Raw genomic sequence first — 21,883 nt, forward strand, 5'->3', positions numbered from 1 at the left:
CCTTTTAGGAATGTTGTATCAACTAGTTTAACAAGAACGATGAAATTACATGAGCAATGTATAGAATCTCCTGGCTTTGTTTGTAGCAATCTTTGAGTTCTGTCAAGAATGGGATCTTTGAAACACTGAAGTGTCATTAGTCTAATAAAAATTCCCTTTAAAAGGGAATGCCAGCCTCAATGCAGAGGAGGTCTTGTAAATAGTTTGGGTCACCGTGAAAGGCATTTTTATGCCTCCACCGCGAGGCATACTGTTTTTGCACTGTCCGTCCTTCCGTGCTTCCGTCCTTCCGTCCGTCCGGATGCTGTATCTCGGGCATGGATGGGATTGACTTCACATTTACAGGATAGGAGGGTCATGGTCAAAAACCCTGGATACTTTTTTTTGGGTGGGGTTGAATGTCATATACTGAGGTCAAAGGTCATTTGAGGTCAACTTGTAAATTTGGTCTCATATGAACAGTTCAAATCCTATGGGCATGACACTTGGTGGGTATAGTCAACATGTGGAGCCAATTTTTTGGAAGGTTATTGTGGGGTCATCTGGGGTCACCCAGGGTCATCTGATGTCAAATTAGTAAAAACTGTCGTATGGGCATGACACTTGGTGGGTATAGTCAACATTTGGAGCCAATTTTTGGAAGGTTATTTTGGGGTCATCTGGGGTCACCCAGGGTCATCTGAGGTCAAATTACTAAAACTGTCGTATGGGCATGACACTTGGTGGGTATTGTCAACATTTGGAGCCAAATTTTTGGAAGGTTATTTTGGGGTCATCTGGGGTCACCCAGGGGTCATCTGAGGTCAAATTAGTAAAAACTGTCGTATGGGCATGAAACTTGGTGGGTACCATCAACATTGAGGGCTGCATTTTTGGAAGGTCATTTTGGGTCAGCTGGGGTCACCTAGGGGTCATCTGAAGTCAAATTAGTAAAGACTGTCGTATAATTCCCTATACACTATTTCAACCTCATTTATGTGACTCTTATTTTTGCCCATATTTTTTATGTTTGTTTGTTTACCACTTAGTTGACTTTTAGCGTTGTAAGATTTGTACACATTTAAATCGCCCCATGGTGGAGGTGATCCCATTCGACGCCTTTGCGTCGAAAAACACCCACCGAGAACATGAATGCTGAGAACCGCGAAAGCCGAGAACCGCTCTAGTTTAGGATCACGCTTACATCCATGTTACATGACAGTTCACCAAACCATCAATGGTGATAACATGCACACTGAAACAGCAAAAAACATTAACTCCTATAACTCCTGTCATCTCTTTAATTCATTACTCCAAATTGTTCTGCATTTTTGTCTTTACTGCTTTACCCATGCTTATTATTAAAATCAAGAAATACACTGCAGTTGTTAGTTAATTCGGTATGTAAACTCAACTTACATGCACATTTTATTTTAAAATGATTTTATATTATTTCGCAATGTATAGTTTACTATAAAGTAGATAGTGGCAAGCACATGATAAAGGACTGATCATTCACTACAATCTTCACTTTTAAACTGTATTTTTTGAATGTGTTGATTGTTAGTCCAAAACTCCTGCAAAGCTATGGACATGGCATCTTACCTACTCCATTCTGTAATAGTCTGCATTGTGTGTTTTCTCAGTCTTCAATCATTTTGTTGAATGTAATTTTATGAATCAAATAAAAAAAAGATAGAAAGTGGCTTCACTTTAGTTATGTGTCATTTTACAGTATTTTTTACAGTATTTATAATAAAGTAAGACAATAATTCATTTATTTTCTATAAGTGCATGTCAAAATATGGGATATATTGTTCAATATTATAGCTAGCCCCTAAAAACTTTATTTTCCATCGGATTTTTCCTGTTGAAAAGACAAAACTGATGTTAAAGATAGCAATAACATTTTGAGTCATTTTTATCCATAAAACGATACAGGATAGGATAGATAATTACTTTGCGACTTCAATGTGGTCCATATAATGAAGATTTTGATTCTACAACATTATTAGATCTGTTATCAACATATCAATTATGCACTCACAGGCAACCAAACATCATGCTATGCTCAGTAGTCCACTGATATGACCTTGTTCCAGTGATCATTCCCGCTAATTACTAATTGTTGACCATGTCATTTTTTTGATATGCTGATTGCTGAACAAGTTTATGTTTATATGTGTAGGCCTAACCTATGATAACTGTTTAAGTCATAATTAATTCAAACATAACTTTGGCAATACTCAATCGTTTTCGTTCGTTGAAACAGCAAAACATACTTTCTTTTCCTTGCAAATCGAATGATCAGACATCAAAAACATTTCCACCACAAGAATTAAAAAAAATAATTCATACCAATAGAAGAAGGCTATAATCTTAGCTAATCTTTAGTGTACACAAATCCCATCTCAGAATTAGATACCAGCCCTATGGGCTGGTGAAAAGGGTTAAAGTTAGGGTTTGGGGCATTTTAGGTTAGGGTTAGGGTTAAGATTAGAGTTAGCAGTGTTAGGATTACAGTTGTGGTTAGGTTTTGGGTTATACATGTAGCTAGGGTTATGTTTATGGTTCGGATTATAGGGCATAGGTTCGGGTTAGGGTGATGTTTAGGGTTAGGGTAAACATGGTAAACTAATTTATTGGGGTTTTGGACTATTAACACTATTGATCTATAACTGTAAAATAGGAGTTTTTCACCTGAAAACATTATGAAATGAGATGCAAAAGGGTGGGTCTTTTTAGAGTTCAGTGATGAACATTCTGAGCATTGAGCATTAACAGTGTGTGGGGACTAGACCTCAACACAGAGCAGTGGCATAGCCTGGGTTTTTGCAGAGAGGGGCCAAGGGTGACTTTTCAGGCAGGGCAAATTTGACAAAAATAGTCAAAAAAGGCCTTAAAGTATAAATATAACAGCAGCCAGGATCCGCAGGAGGGGGGGGGGCTTCCCCTTGCCCCTGGCTACATGACTGGCACAGAGGTTAACAAAATATGAAGAGCTTTGTTCCTAACCATGTTAAGTCCAGAAACACATGTTTCTGATTTACCTGTGCGACATTGTAAAGGGTTGTGATGCTATAGGTATAGTAATTACAGTTGGATGCACCATTACAAAGCAAACAGTAGATGGATGCACAGTAACAATACTGTGTGAGGCCTTTGGTTCCCAAATGAGAACAATAGTCTGCATATTGTTAAGCAATATTGATGTGGTAAATAATGGCTTGTTGATGGTACAACTCATTGTTGCTATTGTCAAACTTGTCAAAGTAATTGTGATTGTATCACACAAGTAAATTATGAGAAACATGTGGTTGTGGACTTTTAAGTTAAAACCTGGTAACATAGTTTGGAAATAAGCTCTTCCAATACAGTATTGGGCAGCTATTCCTTAAACATCCCTGTGCACATCATGAGCAGTATATAGACTATCAGCAGGTGTAAAGGATCTTCATATTACATAGCACCTCATGTCCCCTACAGATATTGCCCAAGAAGCCTTCCTCGTTCCTCCCCTGTCCTCATCGCACCGACTCGTGATAATAGACAGTAGGCCTAATGGGCAGCTATTTCCAAGCAATAGAGAATATCTGCAGGTGCAATGGATCTTCACTGTACATAACACCTCCTGTCAGCAGTTCAACAAGTTGCTGTCTGAACGCTATGCATAAAGAACTTAATTTAAAAGCGCTGTAATTTTCACAAATTTAAAATTCCTTTACTTTGCAAAATGAGAATGGATAACATTTGACCCCAGCATGAAATAGCTATATGAGATATTTAGGGGAAGTAAGTGTTACATGATTGGCATTGTATAAAAATTGTGGGTTTTTTTTTCCAAATTTGCAAAAAAAACGGTTACCCAAAAATAAAAATGGTATTTGTAAGCCTTGCCCTACTGTATTTCAGCTCCTCTACATAATGCAAAAGAGTCAAGAGTGGAGATTTAATTAAGAAATTCTTTCTAACATAATCATCCTGGAAAATAATGTGACTCTTATCCTGAAAATAGGCTGAAACTGTAGATGTTGAAAAATTCCATGCACTTTTTATAATGTGCATTTTTAAAAGAAAAGAAAGCGATTTTGAAGTTTTGCAAAAATTTGATTTTTAAAAAAATTTTGTGTGCAGGTGTGTATATCTGCATGCAAAAGGTTACTAGTAATTCTAAGTGTTAAAGGTCTGAATGCAAGTTTTGCCAGAGACACCTTAAACCACCCAAATGGACTCCTTTTGATAATTTTAAATAATTAAATTTCTTTGATACATAAAAACAGATTGATTTGGTGTCAACTTTGGAGGCAGTTTCATCCATAGATGCAATGCTTTGAATTGGAGTTGAAAGAATATTTTGACTCAACATATAATAACATGTTTCTAAAAAGTGGGAGCCTTTTCGAGGTAGCCGCAGCAACTTAATGCCATAGCACAATGATGAAAACTTTACATCAACACCGCTAAATCTAACCACACAAACTATATAGCGAAAACATGGCAGATGGTTCCTCACCACGATCACGATTGAGTCGAATTCGCGCCGTGAATCTTCTCCAGCGAGTTCTCACTGATCTTCTCCTGCGCGAAGCACATTCTTTTCTCTCTTTACTGCTGCTGGTAAATTGCTGTACCTTCCGAGTGTTAACATAGCCTTAGAGGATGCCATGAAGCTATCATTACGTCACCTGGGGTGTCTGAATCGAAGCTTTTATGGTCAAGTTAACTGGCGTCTAGTCAGTGCCACTGCAATAGGCATCTAGTCAGTGCCACTGCAAAAACACCAGTCAGGTTACCAGGTAGCAATATGGCCAGTAGTAACCAGCCTGCATGAGCCTCCTCGGACACGGCAGAGATTTTGATTCGTGCTCATTGCTCACGTTAAACACTCGTACTTTGTGGGAATTATGATCGGACGGATCTGGGCTAAGTCCTGCTTCGGGACTGAATTATATGCAACAAGTGCATACATAGATTATTTTACATTTACCATTTCTTTAGATGAAATCAACTTAATCACTTGTTGCTTACCCAAAACTTGTTCTACTAATTGTGAATGAAAGCCATCTCAGAACTTATCCTGGCTGCAACGGTTCATCTTGTATTAGACAGAGTAGGGTCTGCACATTGTCTGCACCAGTGCAATACCGGTGGTGTTGCATCTTTGCCAAATTAAATAAACATATTCGAGTGCTTTGGGCAGCAGTTGTGATAACAAACATTTTTACGTATGGTGAGGTCTTTTAGGGTTTGTTTTGTTGTGGATAATATTAAAATTACAAATATTCTATTGTTCTTTTAATTTTTACAGTTATGTGGCTGTGCCCTGGTCGCTGTGGGTCTATACCTTTGCTTCGAGCCTACGGTAGAAGAATATGCTGATGCCAGCGGGGACCTTGAGGAGTACTACATTGCAGTTTATGTTATAATCGGTATCGGAGGAATCATGATGCTAATTGGGTTCCTGGGATGCTGTGGTGCTTGTATGGAAAATGCTCCGTTACTCGGTTTGGTAAGTTTAGCAAGACTGGCTGGCAACCCTAGAGATTAGAATTAGGGTTAGATTTGAGGGTGGCTGATAGTTAGATGTTGGTGGAATATATTGATGATAATTGGGTTCCTAGGATGCTGTGGTGCTTGCATGGAAAATGCATACTCATTTTGCAAGAATCTATACATGTAGTGATGATACCAGTGCGTATCGGAGTAAACACTAGGGGGCCTATCAGTGTAGGAGATTTTTGAAAGAAAGGGAGTCGTTCAGTGTGGGCTCCATGAAAATGGGGGTCATTCAATAGGACCGCTAAAATTGTTGGTGTCATTGACAGTGAAAAAATAGCTTTCTAGGCAAAAATGTGCAAAAATTGTTTTAAATGTGCCATTTTGAGCTAAAATTGCCACAGAAATATTCAATTCGTCCAAAATGCATGTGAGCACACAAACATTTAATTTTGTAGATTTGGTGTGAATTTCTATAAAAAAAAGGGGTAATTGAGTGTAAGCTGATGAAAAAAGAGATCATTGGGTGTAGAGTTTGTCTCAAAAAGACCCTCCCAGATTCCTGGCATTGTGGGATCCTCTGGTGCTTGTATGGAGAAAGAGTGGTTCATATTATTACTTGTTGGGTAAGTTTTATGAGACATACAAATTATTGTTGCTACCCAAGGATTGGGTTTAGGATTAGGGTTAGGATTACCGGTATTAAAGGAGTATGGTTGGGGTAGAGATTATATCCTTCAGGAGCTGTTGCAACTTGCAAGACCTGCTTAGACCACAGGGTGTGTGTGTGGGGGGATTGAGAGGACTTGAGCCGACATGGGTACTCAAGTTTGGTTGGGGCAGGGTGAGAATTTGAAAGTGGGCCCATCCATACACCAATTTCCCAAGAAATTTTGACCCATCACTATACCAAAAGTTAAAAACTTTCGGCCAATGCAAATGTACAACATTTCCCAACATTTTTGGCAAATCAATTTTTGATACAGTAAAGACAAAATTAGGCTAATTTTCAGAAAGCAAATTGGGAAAAATGACCCATCCATAAACCAAAATTGGCCAAGAAAAAGGGTCAGTGTAGGGCCTACATACCAACTGGCCAAAAATGTGATCCATCTTTGCAGCATTTGTACTGAGTACCTGCACCCTTACCCCCTGGGGGCTTTGGGCTCCATGCCAAAAACATATCAAATCACCTATTTTGGGCACATTTTCACCACTCAACCTCCCCCTGGATTGAAGGTTTCTGGGTATACCCCTGCAACCTATCCATAGGATCATGTACATGTACAAGGAAATAAACTTTTGAAAACAGTGCCTAGGTCTCCTCAAAATTCAGAGAAAAAGAATGCCCGAAATGCAGGTTTGTTTGAGAGTTAAACGTTACCCCTAAGCGGATTAGCTTTAACAGAAAAGAGCCAGAAAAGAACTGTTTGAATCTGGTATTCACTGCACCAATTATGGGCTTGGAGGAAATGAACCAAAGTGAACTTGACATCCACTTAAAATCAGGAGAGGTTGGGAAGTGAGAGGCCCCTGTATAAATATCTCTGAGCATTCAAACTGAACTCACACACTCCCTAATGTTGTTATGTGTCTTTTTTCCCCAGTTCTTTGTATTTTTGTTGCTCATCTGTGTGGCAGAAGTTGGAGGAGGAATTTGGTGCTATCTCAATAGAGAGGAACTTAAAAAAATAGTGACAGAAGGTGAGTGGTTGCCAGAGGGGGCTAGACATGTTTGTGATTTTACACTTGATTTAGGATTTATAGGGATTTTTGTAGCCAATGTTTGGAGATATGTTTTAAAGTGTATGTTAGTGTGCACTTATTCATAAATCATGATGTGGTATAGTGTACAAAATGCCTTTTAAGAACAAACATACCCTATTGAAAGGAAAAAAAGTTTAAATAATTATAATTCCAACTGGATTTCAATCTCTTTTTCCATTTCAGAGGCCCCCACCAGTTTCTTTTTCCATTCTCGAGACCAACATTTGAAGTTTACAGAGCCTTTTAGCTACTTTTTCCTCCAAATATTCTAAAATTAGCCTCAAACTTGAGCTCCAAGCACTTATTTCAAATATTTTTCTCTCCCCCCCCCCCAAGCTTTGTCAGCCATAAAAATCCAAAATTATGAAAATTTAAACTTTTTTACACAAAATTTGTCGATTTTATCCCCCTGGCCTTGCTCTCTAGATTTTAAAGGCGAGTGGTCAATCGCTCGCTAGCATGTCGCTAGGCGAGGGGTCGAATCAGTCAGTGGTCGAATCACTCTCTAGGTCTGAAAGATCGTTCATACCAATATTGGGCTAATTTATTACAATGTATATATTGAAAATGCTGAAACTTGAATGTAAATTGGGTGACATGATGATTCGCAGCAAGCAATATTTAGTTGTCTATGGCAAGTGGAACCTCAAATGGTAAGACCTCCCCCCCAAATTCTCTTTGCCCCCCCCCCCCATGCCCCCTCCCCTCACGAAAAAATCCCTGGTGACACCACCACTTCTCCTTGGGATTGGGCAGGTGGTGAGTGGGGGATGATTGGTGAGTTGGAAAGTGATTGAGCGAATAAGATTAATATTGTAATCAGTTGCAGCACCATGGGACAAAATGCCCCAGTCAGAACTCTTACCCTCAGACACCCCCACCAGTAAAAGCCCAAAATTACGAAAAATTTCCACATTTTGCAACAATATTGATATTTGCCTTCTCCCCACCAAAAAAAATATCACTTTGCCCTCCGAAAAAAATTCTGTTGCCACCACTGATTATAATCATCAATTTACAGATTGTTTAATAGGATGTTAGGGACCGATCGTTATTTACGCCAGGGGGGGGAATGGGTGTTTTGGCAAAAATATCGACAAAAAATTTCGCGTTCCCCCCCTCGCGTCCGCTCAAAATTTTCGCGTTCCCCCCTTGTTTTCCCAATTTTCTCCATTTAAAATTTAACAATCCCCCCTCCTGGTTCAACTAAAAATTTCAGGTTCCCCCCCTCAAGACCACAAAAAATTTTGTGTTCCCCTAAATTTACCCATTCCCCCCTGCCATAAATAACGATCGCTCCCTTACTGTTATTCTTTTGTTTTCAGGTATGAAAGACTCAATGACAAATGTATACAATACTGATAACAATGTTATGGCAGCAGTAGATACAATGCAACAAAAAGTAAGTATTAATAGGAAAACTTTATTTAGCTTTTTAGTGAGCTTGCATATTGATACTCTTTGTTCTGATTTGTCAGAAGTTTGTCCAATTAGATTGGATAAGCCACTGGATGCTATAGAATCAGAAATATATTACCAGTGCATGTGCAAGCTGGGAATAGCCCATTAGGCCTAAAAAAGTGTTTGATTGGAGTAACCTGACTGACCCTAAAAGTAGGCCAGACCCTATACTTTTTCTTTGTTTTTTTTGGCAAAAAATAGATAAAAATAGATAAATACATGAAATTTAAAAAAAAGAAGGAAAAAAAGTTCCAAGGCCTTTATCAAATGCAATTTACAGCTTAAAAAGTAAAAAAAAAAAAATCTGTACCTACCTACCTACCGACGCTATGTTTTTTATGTCATGCCAATCAAACAATTTGATTTTTGGGCCTTAGTCCATAAGGCCCAAAAAAAAAAATTGTCCTCCACCGCTTTGAAAGAGGACGTGCGGGCGGGTGGATATTTTTTTTTTTCGGATTTGGAGTATTCCTGGACCTAGCTAGAGCTAAATGCTAGAATCATTCATGGTGACTTAAAAACAACAACATTTTGTTTCTTTAATAATGCAGTTTAAGTTATAATCTGTGTTCATGTCATAGTCTTTTTTCAAATCCAATGTATTTTGAAGTCATTAAAAATAATAGATGATGACATGAACACAAGTTATAACTTTGCATATTGAAGACACAAAATGTTTTTGGGGGGCTTTTTATTTTCAACCATGAATGATCTTAGCATTTAGCTCTAGCTAGGTCCAGAGATACTCCAAATCTTGGAAAAAAATGAATTTTACTTTTTTTAATTTATATTTTGGTCAGGCCTTAATCTGAGGAGCGGGCGGTGGAGGACAAACAAACAACTTTTTTTTTTGCCTTTAGGTTTATTTGTCAAAAAAAAAATGGTTGAAGTTGTGGTTTAGTGCATTTTGGGATGATATTAGGGTCAGTGTTATGGATAGGGTTAGGTTAGGGTTTAAGTGTTGGAAATAATGTTCTATTCAATGGAAAGTATGGTGCTAGTTTCCTTGTTCAAGAATGCTTTGCATGCAAATCAATAGGGGATCCAATGGAGCAATCTGCAACTTTTGAATTTGCATCTTCCTTGGGATTTTGGATCACTGTGTCTTTATTTCTTGACCGATTTCAACGAATGAGGGTAGATGCAGCTATTGGCTGCTCGTTCTAATTATGACATGTCCATCATTGTTTAGGATATACAGGGTTGAAAATAAATGGTACCTTAATAAGTCTTTTGCTGTCTGTATACTATGATCAGCTTGTAATAGGCAAGACTTATTTGGTTTATGCCCCTGTGTAAATGCACAAAAACGCGCATTAGTCATGCAATATGCAAAGCACAGTTAGCATAGGTTCTACATATTAACCTATCATCACCATTTCCTTCATCATTGGCTACTTTATTTTAATTGTTTCTTCTTTTAGTTACAATGTTGTGGTGCCGAGATGCCATCAGACTGGCTAGAGAATACAGAACTACAACCACCATTACCGGATTCATGCTGTATCACTGCAGGGTGCTCAAGTAGTGCTACTGGCAATATGCAAGATTTCTATAAAACACAGAAGAATACAGACAGTCCCTTAATTTATATATCAGTAAGTACATGAATGCAAAACCCATTTTAGCTTGAGTCAAATCAAGTCACTGTATAGAGTCAGTATGGGGTTGAGTCAACGAATATCGCTCAAATCAGGCGCTCCATTTCACCTTGAGTCACAAGTCACAACTTGTTACAAATCTGCATTGTTGTCATATTTACTCTCTAAATGTAAAAGAGTGAAAAACCACTCTGAATTTCAGAGTGAATTTAAGTTAGCTCTAAAAGAGTGGGTTTTAGCTCTAAAAGAGTGAAAACAGTACACATAATTTCACTTTCATGATTTCGAGTGAGCCTCACTCGCTCAAAAGTGGCGCAAAATCTCACTCTTTCTTGGAGTGAACTGTCAGCCAATCAGAAGCGCCAAAAATCGGCCGACGCTTGTTGAACTTGTGTAACAAAATGGCGAACAGCTAGTGTGTGAATGAATGGCGAAAAGAAAGCGGATTTGATGAAGAAATAGACAGCATACTCAATAGTGATTACATTTATGTGTAGGTCATAGCTCGGAGCAAGCATACACTTGGTCTTGAGACAACGGCGACAGTAAGCTTAAGTCATATGTGAGCAGTTTGTTACCGGCCCAGTGCCGGTTTACATGTACGCATATGTAAGCTTTATGTAGGTTACGCCGCATCACGCTTCTCCAGACTGTGACCGTAAACATGGTATTTGCCATGTTATGTCCTACACCTAAGTGTATACTCACCATTGAACAGTTTGACTATTAGCTTCACTAAATCCATAGTTTTTCATCATTCATCCCACACTGAAGTTCGACACATTGTGTATGTGCTTAAGCTTTAGACCAGTTCAATATTCCTAGACCGGGCCCTACCCTAACCTGGGGCCTAGCCTCACAACAATTTAAAGCACATAGTATACAAATATTAACTGTCTATGAGTGTGATGGTTTAAATATAATCACGAGGTGAAAGATGGATTGTTCCATTCCACGAGCGCCGGAACGGCGAGTGGAATGGAACAATACATCTTTCACCGAGTGATTATATTTCACCATTACACTAATTTAAGACAGTTAATATTTGTTTTATATCACTCGTACATAAATTCTATTACTAAAATACTATTTAAGGTAGGAATTAAATTTTTTCATCAACATAACACCATGTTTTGCCGTGATATATTTCACATTTTGGGGTCCACCCCATAACTAAATCGGCGAGTCCAAGAGTCAGCGCACAGCTTGGCGCAGGCGCACTACGGCAGAGCGCTATGATGGTAAAGACTATCACACGGAGGAGGTGATAGTAAAAATGGCAAACGGTAATCAACCAATGAACTATCTAGAATTTATGTATGAGTGATATAATAGCTGTTATGAACTGCTGTGATATTCTTGTATATAAAATAGGCCTAAATGAATAAATAAATAAATAAATGCTCTTTTCTGATTCACTCTTTTCCGGAGTGAATTTTTTCACTCTTTCTTGAGAATGAGCTTCACTCTAAAAGAGTTGTCACTCATATGGCTCTTTGAAAGAGTGAGATTTCACTCTTTTTGAGTGATTTTTCACTCTTTCACATTTAGAGAGTAGGTGATTGTGGATAGCAAGGGTGGGGGCACTGGTCATTATTGAGGTGGGTATCATCTGTGAACAAAAAATCCTGTAAAAGGGTGCATATTCAAGATCAAAGCACTGTACGTAATGTCACATGAATAGGGTATCTAAAACAAGCAAATTTGAAAAAAGGGGTATTCTTGCTTAAAAAATCAAACATGTTAAGGGTCCGACATGTACGACAACAAAATTGTATGAAATCATGGGAACTTTCTGCCCTTGTGAGTTTTAAGTGTTTTCCATCATGGATTTGTTCCATAAATAACTGATTTAGGTTTAAAAAATTGATACTTAACTTGCTTGGGGTATAAGATAATGCCAATACTTGTTTTAAGCGGGTACATTTTCAAATCAATGTTTATGTTAATTCTGTTTTAATAATGTGTATGTTAATTCTGTTCTGTTTTAATAATGTTTATGTTAATGTTTATGTTAATTTTGGATGCATTGTTTCATCTAACATGACTAATGATAATTAATTCATTCATGCGTGTAACATTTTGAATGACAAGCTGATGGTGTTTCCAAATAATATACACGCCTAACGCAATACTGTTAGTAATTGGATACATTCCATTGAATTACGTGTGGACAAAGTGATTTTCGACCCATTGACGTAAAACTACTGCCATTTTGTTACTTTAGCTTCTTTTTCTCCCATTTTTGCACCACATATTCTTAGAAAGATATATATTTAGCATATATAACACTTTTGAGAATAGCTACTCTAAACTCCGAGAAATGAACCTTCCAAATTGGGTAAAGTTCTTTTTGGCCCACGCTGTATATGACAAGTGCCCCCAGGTGTGGATGAGGCTAAAAGGAATAACATGTTTTGTGTGCCAAAACTCAAGATATATGCAAGATGTATTTCTTTTTGTATTGATTTTTCAAATCTAAAATATTTTATGACTAGGTTAATAGTATTGACAACCTCATCCCTCACTTGACCCAATCAAAAGCAGCTTTGGTATCAGGTGGAAGCTCATGTTTTCGCATTTTCCCAGTGAAATTCTACACCTGATATATGTTTTGTTTAGGCGGTATGAACAAAAACATTGGTGTTTTGTGTTATGCCACCACAGAAGTCATACTATAGTAGCCTAGGGGTGCACACTGTAATGCTTCCCCATTGACTGACTGTCCACAAAGGGTCCTTCTCAAACATTGTTTTCTTGACTTGGGAGCTTCTCAGCACTTCCACATAGCCCAATGAAGGAGCTTGAAGCCAGTGTGAATGATATTTAGGGATTCAATCATGTTTTACCGTTGTTCATCACCGTTTAACAACGATGCGGCCGCGTCTTCTGCGTGGTTTACTTCGCGAGGGCAGTAAAGCTGCCCGGCGTAAATCGCTCACTGACGCGCCGACGCCATTTGTTAAACGGTGATGAACAACGGTGAAACATGATTGAATCCTTTCAACAACAAAAAAGAAGCTAATGATCGTAAATTCACAGGATTATTTCATGAGGAGTGTCAGTTAATCATTGCCACTCAGCCTTGCAAAAACGCCGATGATTTCTCTGTTGATATCCGCAATAAAACCACAGAATAAAACTGCAATGTTTAGCCGCTACCTGAAAAATAATGAATTCAAGTTGTAAAGCTTGTGTACGCACACAGGTTCCAGGCATGACAAATTTTACGCGCTCTCGCGTAACGCGTAGTCTCGCTCGCGTTCGCATATTTATACGCTACAGTAAAAGTGTGGGTTCATCACAGATTAACAACGGTTGACTCCTAGGCTGTACAAAGGTATAGGAGGAGTTGTTGAATTTTGTATCACAATTAAACTAACAAATGTTTTCTTTTTATCATTCTCAGGGATGTTCTGATGAACTATTTAGTAAATTGGAAGAGAATTCAGTTTTAGTAGCAGGTTTAGTCATAGGAATTGGAGCAGTACAGGTAAGGCAAAGAAACATACACAATGGCCTCATCCCAGTGGCATAGTTCAATAACCTCAATAAAACAATCATAGCGCAAAGTTTGACCTCAAGCTGCAGAGTATGAGTTTTTGTACCCGAGTATTCAAAGGTCATTCAATGAATGTACAAATGTATTGGGGTTAAAGAACTGTGTCCTTGAGCATGTTGTGGATCCTATATTAAGAGTTCCGATGCAAAAACCTAGGGGGGCATTCAATTTGAGTAGTGACGGGTATAATGTGCCTACCAACATTAGGAAGTATAGGGCCTATCAGTATGAAATGTTGTTTAAAAAAATTGGGATTCGTTAGGTATAACAAAATGAAAAAAGGGGGCCAATGGGTATCAAATTTTGAAAAAAAGTGGTCATTTGGTATAAAATTATGAAAAAGGGGTCATTAGGTAGAATATTTTGTAAAAATGGAGCAGAATTTTACTTTTTTGTTCAAATTTGCTAAATTTACAATACAAATGTGTTGAAATAAGAGAATTTGAAAGTTACAACATTATTTTATGGCATTTTGATGACAAAATAAAAAGAGGGTATTTGGGTAGCCAAAATTAAAACGGGGGTGGGGTGTCATCAAGTACGACTTTTAAAGAAAAGGGAATTATTGGGTACATTCAACTTCAATAAGAGGGGGGGCTAATGACAGGTACATACCATCACTTCTAAGTTGAGCCCCCCAGCAAAATTGATAATATCAATTTTTCTCAACTGGAGATACATGCAGTCAAATATAATGACAATAATAATAAAAAAATGTACTACTTTTGATGATATTTAAAAAAAAAAAGTTTGGAATTTTTAAATTTGCTCATTGCTGCAATTTTTTGGTTAAAATAATACATCTTAGAACTCATTCTGCTCTTATCACTGATGACAATAAAATGGTGCAAGCAGCCAACCGAGGCAGACAATTACAAAAGCAGATGATGTTTGGATGGTCTATTGACATTTGCTGAAGGACTCACTCAACCTGTATATAAATATGGAAAACATACACAAGCTATAATATTCAATGTGACTTTGTTTTTGCTTTGTCTCTTACTCTGATATTGTGGAACATGAACAGTTAGTTTGGCAAAATATTTTTAAAGAATATCAGTGGCGGCACCAGGAATTTTTCGGAAGGGGGAGCAATATGAACAAATTTTGCCCAAAATTCCCGCAAAAAGTGAAATTGTTCGTAATTTTGGGGTTTTACTGGGGGTAAAACAAATATTTGAGGTAGTGCAACCACTGAATAAAATTCACTTCTTCTATAATTAGGCATTGGGCTACTGAGGTGTTATATGGCAATCAAACTGTTTTACATACTTTTTTTGATGTAGCCACAAGCCCCAATATCATGCTATATAAAGGGTAATTGTCATCAGTTTTGCACTAACATTTTTAATTTTGTTAATTTTTGAAGATAATGCAAAACAAAAGAGTTTTTGATTGAAGAAGAATCGTTTAGTAACCACTAATCCACAAATTGCGATAAAATATTATATAATATTAATATTTTCTTGTTTCTACCTTTACTATTGCAGCTTCTAGGAATGATTTTCTCATTGTGCTTGTGTTGCGCTATAAGAAGATCAGATGATAACAAGAGTTACGCTATATAGATGGTAGCTAGATAGCTCCCCTGTCTTTTCAACTCCTGTTTTCGTATCCAAGACTTCTTCATCAACTCAACCACGTACACCATCAGGCCTAGAATAAATGAGGAATCCCGGAAACTCATTTCGGGCAACCTTTTTTAGGATTTGGAAGGAAATTTCTGGATTTGAGGGAAATTTTGGAATTTACAGGAAATGTTGCTTCCTGGAGTAAGAAATACATAGGAAATATTGCTATTCTGGAGTGATATTTGGACTTTTCCTGGAATACAAACATTTTCTCCAGCCCGGCAGACGATCACCCTGAGTATTTGAAAAATATCAAACTTTACTAGTTTCTTAAGGGCATTTCAAAGTGACAAGAATGAGCAATAGATTTTTAAGTGAGTTTTTACGTCTCTCCTGGACAAATATTTGATGGAAGCTATTATATGGACACTGTTGAGATGATATAAAATAGTTTTTGAAGGTTATATCTCTTGGTTTTCTGCATGGAACCTGAGGATTTTCTGATCAAAACAAAAAACCAAAAAACAGATGACTGCAATAAATGTGGATAACCTACAAAGAGGTTTGACAAGGGGAGCACCGACTCAACCATATTGGCATGTCACTCATGATGAAACTACTCAAAATAGTTGGCGATTATTTTCACAATGTGACTAGCAAACTTTGAGGCTTAGTGCATGTTTGTTATCATTTGATTTCAGGTATTAGGCAAAACATGCCAGAGGTATAATTTTGGTCTTCATGTGTCACAATCCAATTTGGTGGATTTGGGCTATTCCAGTTGAAATCCATACACCCCCTATGGAATACATGACCTTAATCTTCAATGCAGGGAGTGTGAATTTCAAATGGGGTTACCTGTATGGGTTACTCCATTTGAAACCTACACCCCCTGTGTGGGAGACTAAGGTCATGTCTTCCATAGACCATAGGGTGTATGGATTTCAACTGGAATAGCCCATTTCTGTTGTTACCTACAGGATGGAGTCCAGACTCCGCTTGTCAAACCTCTTTGATTATCAGAAAGAGCCATTAAGTAGGCTATAAATGCTCTTGATCTTTAGAAAATTTCTTTATTTGTGGTATAAGAGTCGTGCAACAGGGAAGGTTTGAAACACTGTTAAAATGTTGCTATGCCAAATTAATAAAATGCCCAAATTTGCAAAAAAGTGCAATCTTTCATTGAGAATAACATTTTTTTGGTGCCAAATTTTATTTTGACTGCAATAAAGTTGAGAATACTGACTGGTGCAGAATAAATTAGATTGCGCTACAAAATTGCTCACTCTCTGCAGCAACTCTTCTATCATCTCACAAAGAATTGGGCATATTAATCACCCTCACTTGCATACACAGTGCAACTTGCTCTGTTGGAGTGCCAATGATTTTTGGCACTAGCAGACATCCATTTATCATATCCAGCCATTTCCAAGGCAAGAATGATCTCATCAGCAGGATCCTACAAAGAACAACCTTTTTAACTGGGTCAGATATAATTCTCATCTGAAGGACAATCTCCACATGCTCAATGGACAATAATAAGGTATCTTTACCAGGATGCAGGCATTTAAAGATGTCACCTTTTTCTGCTGCAAGACAATCTGCTGCAGGATAATCTCTGCAAGAAGAACAATGATATGACATCTTTTCCAGGAAATAAAGTCAGATGTCATTGTCATCTGCAGGACAATCACTATAACTAGAACAACTTCATCTTATGACTACGAAACTCTTTCTAAAACTTTGATGCAAGACTGAAACCTCTTAGCACTTGTTAACCATCTCTGAAACAACACTTAACATGCACATAAGATATGGTAAAGAGGGACTATGTATAATGTAATAAGAAACTTAGGCATATGACTATGTCATTTCAGCTTGTTCTGTGGTTGTATATCCTTGCAGGGACAATGATGGCTATACCATTGTTCACCCTGCACATGGCAATGACGTCAACACGTTGATGCAGCAGTTTTGCTTGTGCATCTATGCATCGTCTTTAAGCATGTGCACACCAGCGCTTTGAGCAAACACTAGCCATTTGAGGTTGCGCACTGACGCCACTGCCACATCAGGGTGAAAAATGGTATAAATGCAAAAAGGTCATAAGTACTTTATTATGCACTTGCTAGGTACCCAGCAAACACAAATGTTTTTAAACTAGTTTTGGTTTTAGTCAAAACATTTTAATTATAACATTTAATTCTTGGGTTATATAAAAGACATGAAAATGTTTTTAAAAGGTTTTATATGAAAACAAAAACACTAAAACAACATTTTTAAAATGTCAAGATGTTATTGTAGAATATTTTTTGGCAAATGTTTTTGTAAAATATTTTGTCAACACATAAATAATTTGTGTTAGAATGTTTTCAAATCTATTTTTGAATGTCATTGAAACATTTTATACCCTTTATATATAACCTGACATTTAAAAGTGTTCTGTAAAACATTTTTCTTTGCTGGATACCTTTTTGCTTTTAACCATTTATTTTACATAACTTTAAACCCTCAAATAATTTGACATAAGTGTAAATTCAGAATGCATCATTATATAAATGTGTTCCTTTTCAGTATGAAAGTCACTTAAGCAAGGGTCGATAATGATTTGTCGCATGGCTCATTTGAAATATGTTGTCCCTAAAACAAATGGTTTTACTTTTAACATACACATAAAGGTACTAACTATATGCATGATCACATATTGGTTAGGTTTACTAATCTGTTATTTTCTGTAAAGAATTCAGCCTTCTGGTCACATGCTTGCCTACCTCATGTGTCCCAATATATTGTGCCATATCAGGATAGGGTGCTTGTTCTTCACTGCTCGCTTGAAAACCTGTTTACCTAACTTCCTGAGAATCGAAGTTGAAAAGCCAACAAGCTACACTATTTTTTAACACCATTTAAGCTTCATTGAAACCATTATCTCTTTTTCTAGACCTGATACTCAACTAAATTGTTAATGATTTAGGCTTCTCACCACACAAGGTAGCCAGGGAAAGGAATAGCACTGGAGTACCCCTCCAGGATTTGAACCTGGGACCTGGTGAGGAGTTTGAATCCATTTGTCTTATCAGACAGGAATTTCACTGACTCTAGCTCCTGCATCATCAGTGATGTGACACTTGTTTCTCTAAAATGGCAACCTGGGTATAAATCCTAATAATGCTATATTCCACTTACTGTTGCGGCAAGCGCATGATATCAGCCAATCACAAGCCTTGATTGTGTCTGTTTGTCTGCACTGCGTATGTGTCGCGCTGCTCAGCGGAATGACAGTATGAATGCGGAGCCTCATGTCCCTGTCATACTTTAATTCTGCTTACCGCTGCGACAAGCGGCATGACATATCAGCCAATCATAAGCCTTGATTGTGTCCGTTTGTCTGGAATGTGCATGCGTCGCACTGCTCAGCGGCATGACTGTATGAATGCGGAGCCTTATGCGGCATGCCCCTGTCGTACTTTAATTCTGCTTGCCACTGCTCAAGACATCAGCCAATCACGAGCCTTGATTGCGTCCGTTTGTCTGCAATATGCGTGTGCGTCACACCGCTGAGCAGCAAGTGGTCTGACAGCATGAAACAAGCCTTATACATCCCCTAAGTGAAAAGCCGCATTTCGACTACTCAGTGCCAGAACTGGGTAAGTGCAATATAGCTGCCATGTGTAGATGAGTACAATATACTGTGTGCCAAATGTTCACAGGGCAGCAATTGCACTTGCCCACTTCTGACACTGAGTATAGTCGATTTGAGTAAGTTTTCTAACTTTGGGAAATTGGTCTCAAGAGTTTTAAATCTGTTGAGAACAAAAGTGAGTGAAATTCATGTTAGATATTCACCCTTACCATTTCAGTCACTTTTTCTATTAAAAAAAGAAAAAAAGAATGTACTTTCATGTGCCAATTATAAAGGTCATTTATGTATTTGATGCTGTTTTAATGTGTTCTGTGTACATAATGTGTTTTTGTAAATAACTGTGTTACATTTTTAACAGCCAAATATTGTCAAAGTTGTGTTTTTTTAAGTTAGTAGATTTAGATAAATTCATTAATTAAGCATATTTCAACAGTTTTACATCTGCTGGTCTTGTAACAATCAAAATCATTATTTGTATTTGTTGAAACCACAGAATTAAAGATAGAGAATCGGGACTCGGCCACCATCTTGATACAGGCATGGAGCAAAAATTGAGGTTATTCCCCTTGGAATGCATTTGAGGCATTCGTTGTCATGCAAGCGACATGGATGAAGGGTGCATTTGAGAGACGCACTTGATGCGACCTGTCTGCGAGTACTAAGACGCTTCAGATGAGATGCAGAATTGTTTTCGTTTGTCTCCGCGCACCGTCGGCAAAGACCCGAATACCCCCAATATTCTCCCCATAGCTGACGGCGCGATTGTATGTGGCGGTATAGGGAGTCCGGGTTCTCCTTCTCTAATTCTGTGGTTGAAACAAAGTTATGTTTGACATAATTATGATTATAGTTCAAAAGGTCATTCATTTTGAGCTGTGTAATTGAAAGAAAACCAGAATTATACTTTTTTATGTGATTTCTTGATCAGGACAATCAAACATGTAAGCAAAGAGCAGAGGGGAGTATAATTGAATTTTACCCACATGAAGTGTGTATACACTGTCAGAACATTGAGCAAATATTTTCCCCAATGTTGGATCAAATATTAAGTCTAAGGGATGAAATCCAAACTCGACCGGCGGTTCCGTCCGGTTTCCATTATTCTAAACAATGGAAACTGGGTGGAACCGGCGGTCGAGTTTTGATTTCATCCCTATACTAAAGGGCAAAAATTAAATCAATAACCGATTCAAATTTACTCAGTGTGGGGCAAATTTTAACTAAAATCGGTTAAATTTGTCCTGTTGTGTAAACTATGGATATATTTGAATCATTTGATTAACAGTGGATGCATATATTTGTGAGAGCAGAAGGGAAAAATTGCAACTGTACTTCTGAAATAATTTTAAGTTTCTGTAGTGGGGGAACCTTTACCCAAGCAGTTTGAAAATCTGACATGCAATAATGCTGTTGGTTCCCCTCACCTACCCCTACCTACTTTGGTCACTCCATTGCTGGTACTCCTACTCCACTGCTTGTTGTTTAGATCAAGAAGTCTGGAAATTTTGAAAGATTTCAATTTGGTAACCTACCTACCAAGTTTGTACCATATGTAGAAACAATGCCCTTATTAGGGATGTACTTATCCTTATTTGGGATGTATATATCCTTATTAGGCATGTATATATCCTTATTAGGCATGTATGTATCATTCTCTTTGAGTGTTTTTTATAACTGATGCCTTTTTACTCTCAACTCCCAAGTTACATATGAAAACTTTTTAAACCTGTGTAAAATATCAATGTGAATAATTACAACAAAGTATGTTTATACTGTTTCAACTCTTGTATGACTATTCAGGATGTACATGATGATAGGGTTTACTTATGATCAGTGCATGGTCGCACCAGGGGAGAGCATAAGCCCGTAATCTTGGGTATTGCCCCCCCCCCCCATTTGGTTTATCTCCGTCAGAATCTGAAATCGGGAATATTTCCATTTTTTAGGCCTACAATGCCAAATTTCAGATACATTTTAGATTTTGCCCCCCCCCCCCCCCCTGAAAAAATGCTGGTGCAGCTACTGCTTCTGATTCAAGTAAAGCCTATGTACAGTCAGTGGGGATTATCCATTGTCATTGCAAAAATTAAGTCCTCCCCCAAATCTGTATGTAAATTGAGATAGGAACATCCCCATCGCAATATGTACTGCGCCTTAAAATTTGTTGCATCTTGCAAAAAATAGCCAAAATATTTTTTATTGCTAATGATACCCATGCTAGAGGGTTGAAAGGCTTGCTACATGGTGTACAAAAAAGTATTACCCTCAAATCTTACTGCAGTAAAGGCAAGAGAAATATAGCAGGGTTTGAACCGGGTTCCACTTTTTCACGAAACTGAGCTCTACTTTTATAGACATGTAGAATCCAGTTGAAGGAGATTTGTGTGAACTAGGAGGTACTTGAACCAACCAATATTGAGACTTTCATCCTGGAGAATGTTTGAGGTTAAAAGTAGCTCCCTGGGAGTAGCTCCCAGTCATGTTATACAAGAGGCCAACCAGGAGCTATTTCATGGGTTACTGGTGGGCAAATAGAGCCTAGAGCCTGATTATTTTGAGCCTGAGCAGTAAGGAAAGTTAATACTGTCACACACAACCACACTGTTGTCTATTTCTAAATATATGCTGCTGTTTATGTATGTTATTAATTATGTGTGCTATTAAACATTAATGTAGGTTGTTTCTCTGACAGAAGAAACATAGGTTGTTTCTCTGAGAGAAGAAACATATGTTGTTTCTCTGAGAGAAGAAACATGTTTTTCCTTTGAGAGAAGAAACATAGGTTGTTTCTCTGAGAGAAGAA

The 21,883-nt window shown here is 37.7% G+C and overlaps 1 protein-coding gene across 2 annotated transcripts in view; it reads left to right on the forward strand.

Annotated features, from left to right (window-relative positions):
- Positions 1-15,656, forward strand: part of LOC140168379 (CD9 antigen-like) — a 226,177-nt gene extending 210,521 nt beyond the window's left edge. For both annotated transcript variants that reach the window (XM_072191755.1, XM_072191756.1), the window contains exons 2-7: positions 5,288-5,488; positions 7,083-7,179; positions 8,568-8,644; positions 10,128-10,301; positions 13,714-13,797; positions 15,357-15,656. In XM_072191755.1, the coding sequence (XP_072047856.1) occupies positions 5,288-5,488; positions 7,083-7,179; positions 8,568-8,644; positions 10,128-10,301; positions 13,714-13,797; positions 15,357-15,434 (711 nt within the window). In that variant the 3' untranslated portion in view covers positions 15,435-15,656. The remainder of the gene's footprint in view (positions 1-5,287; positions 5,489-7,082; positions 7,180-8,567; positions 8,645-10,127; positions 10,302-13,713; positions 13,798-15,356) is intronic.
- Positions 15,657-21,883: the final 6,227 nt, after the last annotated feature.

The sequence above is a fragment of the Amphiura filiformis genome, chromosome 13, assembly GCF_039555335.1.
Source record: "Amphiura filiformis chromosome 13, Afil_fr2py, whole genome shotgun sequence".
Taxonomy (NCBI): domain Eukaryota; kingdom Metazoa; phylum Echinodermata; class Ophiuroidea; order Amphilepidida; family Amphiuridae; genus Amphiura; species Amphiura filiformis.